Source organism: Ursus maritimus, unplaced genomic scaffold (genome assembly GCF_017311325.1).
Source record: "Ursus maritimus isolate PB19 unplaced genomic scaffold, ASM1731132v1 scaffold_19, whole genome shotgun sequence".
Classification (NCBI taxonomy): Eukaryota; Metazoa; Chordata; class Mammalia; order Carnivora; family Ursidae; genus Ursus; species Ursus maritimus.
This window is the reverse complement of record NW_024424341.1, coordinates 50,065,907-50,075,310: the sequence shown is the minus strand read 5'-3', so window position 1 is coordinate 50,075,310 and position 9,404 is coordinate 50,065,907. Positions and strand designations below refer to the sequence as shown.

The 9,404-nt window shown below is 44.2% G+C and overlaps 1 protein-coding gene across 1 annotated transcript in view; it reads right to left on the bottom strand.

Annotated features, from left to right (window-relative positions):
* PSMD8 (proteasome 26S subunit, non-ATPase 8) overlaps positions 1-830 on the bottom strand; it is a 6,633-nt gene extending 5,803 nt beyond the window's left edge. The window contains exon 1 of the mRNA XM_008688670.2: positions 453-830. Within this exon, the coding sequence (XP_008686892.2) occupies positions 453-815 (363 nt within the window). The 5' untranslated portion in view covers positions 816-830. The remainder of the gene's footprint in view (positions 1-452) is intronic.
* Positions 831-9,404: the final 8,574 nt, after the last annotated feature.

Sequence of the window (9,404 nt, the reverse complement as noted above, 5' to 3'; positions counted from 1 at the left end):
CCCCCCCCCCCCCCCCCCCCCCCCGTCTCCCCAGATGCGTCCCTAAGTCCCAGATCTCTCAGACCCTGATTTGGTCTTGTCTAACCACACAACCCTTCATCTCAGCCTTCTTTCATCACCCTGTCCAGTCCTCATTACCCACTTGCTCGTCGAGCACCCACCATCAGAAAAACTCCAATACTCCCATGCTGCCGCTCCATCCAGCTAGGCCTCCAAACACCAAAACTTTAATCCCTTAGTTAATGCCTGAACATTTCCATCACGCCTCCCCCACACACACACTGTGGGGTCGTGTTTGATCCGTTCCAAACCTCTTCTTCACCCCTCTAAGCTCGCACTTTGGCAGTTCCGAGTCCTTCACCATGCTGGATCCCCCAGCCCGCCCTGGTCTCGCCGGCGGCCGGGAATTCGGCTAGGTCTAGACCCCTGTAGCGGCATCCGCCAAACACTACCTTGAGACGGCCCAGCTCTTCACCGCACTTGCTAAGATTGGGGCTTTTACGGTTCCACTCGCCCTTAAGTTGCTCGTACATGCCGGCCGCGACCTGCAAGACTGCACCCGAGGTCGCCGCGGGGCCCGAGTTCGAGGTGCCCGGCGTCCCGTTCACTGCCGTGGCCGCCATCTTCCGTGATGCGGCAAACCTCCAGCCCGATTTACGGCAGCGACGCCTACAGACGCTCACCCGGCGGAAGTGGGGCCGGGAGGTGGAGCCCAACGCGGGGGGCGGGGCTACGGCTGCCGACCTCCGCCTGCCGCGGTTCGCGTTCAGTTGTTCTCGGGGAGGTGCCCTAGGAGACCGGCCCTTAATGGACATGTCAGTCAGAGCCCCGCCTCTGCTGTCATTCAAGATGGTGACCGGAAGCCCGCTCCTGAGCTAACTGAAAATGGCAGAGGTCGCAACGCCTCCCCGCCTCCCGTAACCAATATGGCTGCCGTGGCTTCAGCCTGGGCGTTCGCGACGCTACTTTTCTGTCTTCGAGGTTCCACCCTCACAGGAGCTTCTTTAAGCCAAGAGGGGGCGGTAGTGGAGCTGTGCCATTATTTCCACTTTATACACAGGCTTTGAAAGGCTGGGTAACTTTCCCAGAGACTAACCGCTGAGATTTGAGCGGAGGTCTTTCTCTCTAGTCTCTCAGAGCATCCTTCTCCGTTTTCTCCAAGCTTATAAAAATATGCACAAACTGTACAAAAATCATCCAGTCTTATGCCTTCAATACCACAGATACGCGGAGGATTCCCATTTTTTTTTTATCCTTACTCCTGTTTTCTCCGTATATATCACACCTGCCTATTCAACGTCTCCCCTTTTCTCAAACCCAACTGTCTTCTCCTTTAGAATGTCAGCTCCACAAAAGCAGTTGAGCAACTGACTCGGTATCAGCTCAGGTCATGATCTCAGGGTCCTTAGATGGAGCCCTGTCTTGGGCTCCATGCTCAGTATAGTCGGCTTGAGATTCTCTCTCCCCCTCTCCCTCTGCCCCTCTCCTCACGCACACGCTCTCTAAATCAATCAACTTAAAAAAACTGATTTCATCTTCGTAGTCATTTTTTCCAGAACCATTTGTTAAATAAATCATCACTTCCCCGCCAAAATGAAAGACATTTGTGTCATGTTAAAATCTCTTCAATAATCAGACATATTTTAAGTCATCTGTTATATTTTACTGCTCTATATTTATTCTTGGTAAATACCATGTCATATATATGTTGTTGAGGTGAAAATCACATAACATAAAATTAGTCCTTTTAAAGTGAACGATTCAGGGCGCCTGGGTGGCTTAGTTGGTTAAGCAACTGCCTTCAGCTCAGGTCATGATCCCGGGGTCCTGGGATTGAGTCCCACATTCGGGCTCCCCCTGCTCTGCAGGAAGCCTGCTTCTCCCTCTCCCTCTGCCTGCTGCTCCCCCTGCTTGGCTTTCTCTCTGTGTGTGTCAAATAAATAAATAAAATCTTTTAAAAAATAGTGTGAACAATTCAGTGGCATTTAGCATTCATCATGCAGTACAAATACCACCTCTATCACCAAAATATTTTTATCATCACAAAAGGAAACTCCATGTCCCTTAAGCAATGGCTTCCCATTCCCTGCTTTTTCCTTGCCCCTGGTAACCACCAATCTGCATTTTGTCTCTGTGTATTTTACCTGTTCTGAGTATTTTATGGAATCATATAATATGATATGTGTCTGGCTAGGGTCTGGCTATTTTCACTTAGCATATTTTTCATGTTCATAGATGTTGTAGCACGTATCTGTAGTTCATTCTTTTTTATGGCTGAGTAATACTCCATTTATGGATATACAACAATTTGTTTATCAATTCATCCATTGATGAATATTTGAGCTGTTTTCACTTTTTGACTTTGTGAATAGTGCTGATATGAACATACATGTATATGTACTTGTTTGAGAACATGTTTTCAATTCTTTTGGGTGATAAACCTAGCAGTGGAACTGCTGGATATGGTAATTCTATGTTTAACTTTTTGAGGAACCACCAAATTATTTTTACCAGCACCTGAACCCTTTTACTTTCCTACCAGCAACATATGAGTGTTCCAATTTCTCCACATCCTTGCCAACACTTGTTATATCTGTTATTGTTATTTAAATTATTATAGACATCCTAATGGGTATGATGAGATATCTCGCTCCTTTTTTAAAAAAAGATTTTATTTATTTATTTTAAAGGTTTATTTATTTTAGAGAGAGCGAGACAGAGAGAGAGCATGCTCAAGCATGAGGTGGGAGAGGGGCAGAGGGAGAGGACAGAGAGTCTCAAGCAGACTCCACCCTGAGCACAGAACCCAACTGGGGGCTCGATCCCATGACCCTGAGATCACGACCTGAGCCAAAACCAAGAGTCATACACTCAACTGACTGCACCACCCAGGTGCCCCTTAAGATTTTATTTTTAAGTAGGCTCCACACCCAACATGGGACTTGAACTCGCGACCCTGAAATCAAGAATCACACACTCTACACACTGAGCCAGCCAGGCACCCCAACTCTCACTATGGTTTTGATTTGCATTTCCCTGATAACTAATGATGTTGGACATCTTTTCATGTACCTATTGACCATTTATTTATCTTCAGAGAAATGTCCATTCAAGTCTTTTGCTCATTTTTTTTTTAGATTTTATTTATTTATGTGACAGAGAGACAGCCAGCGAGAGAGGAAACACAGCAGGGGAGAGGGAGAGGAAGAAGCAGGCTCCCAGCCGAGGAGCCCGATGTGGGACTCGATCCCGGAACGCCAGGATCACGCCCTGAGCCGAAGGCAGACGCTTAACGACTGCGCTACCCAGGCGCCCCCTCTTTTGCTCATTTTTAAATTGGGTTGTTTGTGGGCTTTTTTGTTGAGTTGTAGGAGTTCTTTTTCTTCTAGATATTAGTCTTTAAAAAATATATGTATGTATGTATTTATTTGAGAGGTAGAGAGAGAGAGAGAAAGAGCATGAGCAGGAGGGGCAGAGGGAGAGGGAGAGAGAATCTCAAACAGACTCTGCATCTGAGCATGGAGCCCGACTTTGGGCTCGATCTCACGACCCTGAGATCATGACCTAAGCTGAAATCAAGAATTAGACACTTAACCAGCTGAGCCACCCAGAAGCCCCTCTAGGTTTTAGTCTTTATCAGACACACAATTTACAAATATTTTCTCCCCTTCTGTGGGTTGTCTTTTCACTCTCTTGATAGAGTCCTTTGATTCACAAAAGTTTTTAATTTTGATGAGGTTCAATTTGTCTATTTTTTCTTTTGTTGCGTGGACTTTTAGTATCATACTTAGGAAATCATTGCCAAATCAAAGGTCAAGGTTTTCACCTGTTTTATAGTTTTAGGCCTTAAATTTAAGAAGCCAATCCATTTTAAGTTAATTTTTGAGTATGGTATAAAGTAAGGTTCAAACTTATTTTTGCGCATGTGGATATCTGGGTTTCCCAGTATCATTTGTTGAAAGGAGTGTCCTTTCCCCATTGGATGGTCTTGGCATCCTAGTAAAAAAATCAATTGACTGTATATGCAAAGGCTTATTTTCTGAGCTCTCTATTCTATTATATTGGTCTATATGTCTGTCTTTATGCCAGTATGACACTGTTTTAATTACTGTAGCTTTGCAGGTTTGAAATTAGGAAGTATAAGTCCTTCAACTTTGCTCTTCTATTTCTAGATAGTTTGGGCTATTTAGGTTCTTTGAAATTCCATATCGGTTTTAGGATAGATTTCTCTATGTTTGCAAAATTGCCGCTGGGATTTTGATATTGTCTTGAATCTGTGTATCACTTTGGGTCTCGTTATGAGCTAATATGTAAATATAAATGTTGAAGCCCTAACCTCCCAGTATTTCAGATGTGACTGTATTTGGATATAGGGACTTTATAAAGAGGTGATGAAGTTAAAATGAGGCCCCTTAGGGTGGGCCATAATCCAGTTTGACAAGAGTCTGTATAAAAAGAGGAAATTTCAGGGCCCTGGGTGACTCAGTTACTTAAGCATCTGCCTTTGGCTCAGGTTATGGTCTCAGGGTGCTGGGATCGAGCCCCATGTGGGGCTCCCTGCTCATCAGGAAGTCTGCTTCTCCCTCTGCCTCTGCCTCCTCCCCCCTGCTCATGCTCTCTCTCTCTGGTAAATAAACTAAAAAAAATCTTAAAAAAAAAAAAAAGAGGAGGAAATTTGGACACACAGAGACACCAGGGATGTGACCACACAGAGGAAAGACCATGTGAGAACACAGCAAAAGAGCAGTCATTGGCAAGCCAAGGAGACAAGCCTCAGAAACCAAACCTTCCGACAGTTCGATATTGAACTTCTAGACTCCAGGATTGTAGGAAAACAAATCTCCTTTGTTGAAATTACCCAATCTGTGGTATTTTGTTTTGGCAGCCTTAGCAAATGAATACAGGTAGTACTATCTTCTTAACAATACTGTTTTTCAGTTCATGAATATGGGATGTCTTTCTATTTGTTTAAGTGTTAATTTCTTTCAGCAGATTTTGTAGTTTTCAGTACACAAGTCTTTCACCTCTTTGTACAAACTTATTTTTTTAAGATTTTCTTTTTCAAGTGATCTCTACATACCCAAAATGGGGCTCAGATACACAACCCCGAGATCAAGAGTCACGTGCTCCATGGACTGAGCCAGCCAAGCACCCCTGTACAAACTGATTAGTAAATATTTTATTCTTTTTGATGTTGTGAATAGATTTTTTTTTTTCAATTTCCTTTTCAGATTCTTCATTGATAGTGTGTAGAAATACAATTGGTCTTTGTGTGTTGATTTTCTGTTTTGCAAGTTTACTGAATTCACTTATGAGCTCTAACAGTGTGTGTGTGTGGATTCTACATAGAAGATCCTGTCATCTACAGAGATAACTTCAGTTCTCCCTTCCTAATTTGGGTGCCTTTATTTTCTTTTTCTTGATTAACTCCTCTGGCTAGAACTTTCAATACTATATTAAGTAGAAGTGGGTCTCCATGATTGTTCCTGATCTTGGGGGAAGGCTTTCAGTCTTTCACTACTGGGTATGATGTTAGCTTTGGGATTTGTATATATTGCCTTTATTGCATTAAGGAAGTTCCCATTTAATCCTAGTTTATTGAGTGTTTTTATTATAAAAGAGTGTTGAGTTTTGTCAAAAAATTTTTCTGCATCAGTTGAGATAATCATGGTTTTCTTTCTTTCATTCTATTAATATGATGCATTACACTGGTTACTTTTTTGTATGTTGAGTTCTTATATTCCAGGGATAAATCCCACTTGGTCTTAGTGAATAATCCTTAGACTGCGCTGCTGAACTCGGTTTGGTAGTGTTTTGTTGAGGATTCTTGCATTTATATTCATGAAGGATATTGGCCTTTAGTTTTCTTGTCTTGTACTGTCTTTGTCTGGCTTTGTTATAAAGGTATGAGGGTCAGAATAAGTTACGAAATGTTCTCTCCTCTATAATTTTTTGGAGGAGTTCAATAAGGATTAGTCTTTAGAAGTTTGGTAGAATTCACCGGTAAAGACATCTGGTCCTAGACTTTTCTTTGTTGGAACATTTATCTTATTTTAGTTTTTTAAGAGTTTATTTATTTATTTGAGAGAGAGAGAGAGAAAGAACAAGCAGCTGGGAGCCTGATGCGGGTCTCGATCCCAGGACCCTGGGATCATAACCTGAGCCAAAGGCAGAAGATGCTTAACTGACTTGAACCACCCAGGCACCCGGAACATTTTTTTTAATATTTTATTTTTAAGTAATCTCTATACCCAACGTAGGGCTCAAACTTACAAACCCGCGATCAAGAGTTGCACACTCTACTTGCTCTACTGACAGAGCCAAGCAGGTGCCTCTGTTGGAACATTTTTAAAATTACAGATTCGGGGCACCTGAGTGGCTCAGTCAGTTAAGCAGCAGATTCTTTTTTTTTTTTTTTTAAGATTTTTATTTATTTGACAGAGAGAGACAGCCAGCGAGAGAGGGAACATAGGCAGGGGGAGTGGGAGAGGAAGAAGCAGGCTCCCAGTGGAGGAGCCTTGATGTGGGACTTGATCCCATAACGCCAGGATCACGCCCTGAGCCGAAGGCAGACGCTTAACCGCTGTGCCATCCAGGCGCCCCTAGCACCAGATTCTTGATTTCAGCTCCATTCATGATCTCGGGCTCCCCACCAGACAGGGAGTCTGCTAGTCTCCCTCCCCTTCTGCCCCTACCCCCATGCGCTCTCTCAAACAAATGAATATTTTTTAAAAATTACAGATTCAATCTCCTTACCTGTTCTAGATATACTCAGATTTTCTATTTCTTCTTGAGTCAGTTTTGGTAGTTTTTATATTTTTTTTAGAAAATTTTCATTTCGGGGCGCCTGGGTGGCTCAGTCGTGAAGCGTCTGCCTTCGGCTCAGGGTGTGATCCCACGATCCTCAGATCCAGCCCTGCATCGGGCTCCCTGCTCTCCTGAGAGCCTGCTTCTTCCTCTCCCACTCCCCCTCTCTCGCTGGCTGTCTCTCTATCAAATAAATAAATAAAATCTTTGAAAAAAAATTTTTTTCATCTAGATTATTCTATTTGTTGGTGTACAGTTGTTCACAGCATGCTCATCATTTTTATTTACATAAAGGAGAGATAGATCATTGTTTTTTAATTCAATCTGCCAATCTTTGCCTTTTAATAGGACACTTTAACCCAGTATTTTTCATTTTATGAAGACATGTTTTATGACCTAACATATCCTCTATCCTGGAGAATGTTTCATGTGCACTTGAGAAGAAAGTGTATTCTGCTGATGAAAAGGGCTCTGCCATGGACCCAATGTTTGTGTCCCCCCCCCCATTCAGATGTTGATCTAACCCCTCAATGCAATGGTATTGGAAGGTGGAGCCTTTGGGAACCCTCATAATTGAATTAATGCCCTTATAAAAGAGACCTCAGAGACCTCCCCTACCTCTTTCACCAAGTGGGGACACAACAAAATGATGGCCAGCTATGAATCAGGAAGCAGGCTCTCACCAAACAAGGAATCTGCCGGCACCTTGATCTTGGACTTTCAGCCTCCGGAACAGCGAGAAATAAATTTCTGTCGTTTGTAAGCCACCCAGTTTATGGTATTCTGTTATAGCAGCCTGAACAGACTAAGACAGGACAAAACAGGATATTATCACATTTTCCTTATTTGCATCAATGCAGGTAATATTGTTGATGGGTCTTTACTGCTGACTATTGTGCCATACGGCTTGACCATCCCTGACCTCCCTCCTGAGCCCCAGATCTGATGTTCCTGCAGCCTCTTGGATTGCCTCCTCCAGAAGTCTCTCAGACCTCCCACACTTGCCATGACCCCAAAGGCCTCAGTCTGTCCCCAAAACCTTCTCCTTCTCCCTGGTCTTCATCTCAGGGACAGCCTCTTTGTCCTTCAGTCTGCACGGCAGAGCCCTGGACCTTTTCTTTTCCTTCCTGTCTTGCCTTTTTCCTTTCCTTTCCCTTCTTTTCTTTTTTCTTTCTTTTCTTTTTTTTTTAAGATTTTATTTATTTATTTGACACAGAGAGATAGCCAGCGAGAGAGGGAACACAAGCAGGGGGAGAGGGAGAGGGAGAAGCAGGCTTCCCGCCAAGCAGGTAGCCCAATGCGGGGCTCGATCCCAGGACCCTGGGATCACAACCTGAGCCGAAGGCAGACGCTTAACGGCTGAGCCACCCAGACACCGCTTCTTTTCTTTTTTCAAGTAGGCTCCATGCCCAGCTTGGAGCCCAATACAGGGCTCAAACTCATTGACCATGAGATCAAGACCTGAGCTGAGATCAAAAATTGGACAGTCAACCAACTGACCAACCCAGGCTCCCCAACCTTTACTTAAATGCTTCCTTTGCTCCCACTCCCTTCATGGACCTCCAGCCCCATGGCCTGTTCACTAGGCCTCCTGAGCATCTCTCCCACCTGCTGCCTCCTCCCCTCCCTACACCAGGCTTTGGTCTAGCCCCATTGTCTTCTGTCCAGACCTCTGGCCTACTGCCTCCCTGGGATCTCTGCCTCTAGTCCTGAGTTGTCCTCCACAGGAGTATCTTTCTACATCTAACCATGTCCTTTAGCCTCTCAGCTCTGAGTACTCTTCTGACAATTTCCAAGCTCCAAAACATGACCTCAGCACCCTTGCCTGCTCTGGAGCTATGCTATCTCATCATAGACAAGCTGGTCCAGCTGTCTGCCCTGATGTCCCCTCAGAGTATGTGTCCCCTGGGCCTCTACTCCCAGAGTAGAGGAGTAGAGGAGAGTGGTCACAGAACCTCCATAGTCACCTCATCCAAGATCTCTGGTGAGGGACTGGTGTTGAGCTCATTAGATGGACAGTGGGTAGAGTACAAGGTGCGTTTGTTGGTTTTTTTGTTTTTTTGTTTTTTGTTTTTTGCCTTTCAGTCTTTTTTCCTCTTGACAGCACATTTTCCTTATAAGGACTGTCCTTCCTCACACATAATCAAGAGATTAGGGTAGGACTGCCCTCAGCTCCAGGGGTGGGCTCGATTGGCTTAAATCTCTGGTAGTGTGAGTAGTAAAATGGTGAGCTCAGGACCCACCCCCATCCAATCAGAGTGACTGACAGGACTTGCTCGGGAATGTTGGACTCCAGCCCCTTCTTTCTCTGGACAATAAGATATGTGGACCAGCAGCCTCAGACTGTGAAGGGGGCTGGCCTGAGATTAGAGATCACGCTCAGAGGAGGGCAGGTCAGGAAAAGCTACAGAGATATGGAGCCAGAACCCTATAGACATTGAAGACTTCTGGATCAAACCATCCCTGAAGCCTATATTAAAGCCCATAACTTACCATTTCTATGTAGGCCATTTAAGTGAAATTTTTGCTACTTGCAACAAAAACAAAAATCCTAACCTCTGGAGAGTCCCCTCCTTAAGCCAGACACTAGATAAGTA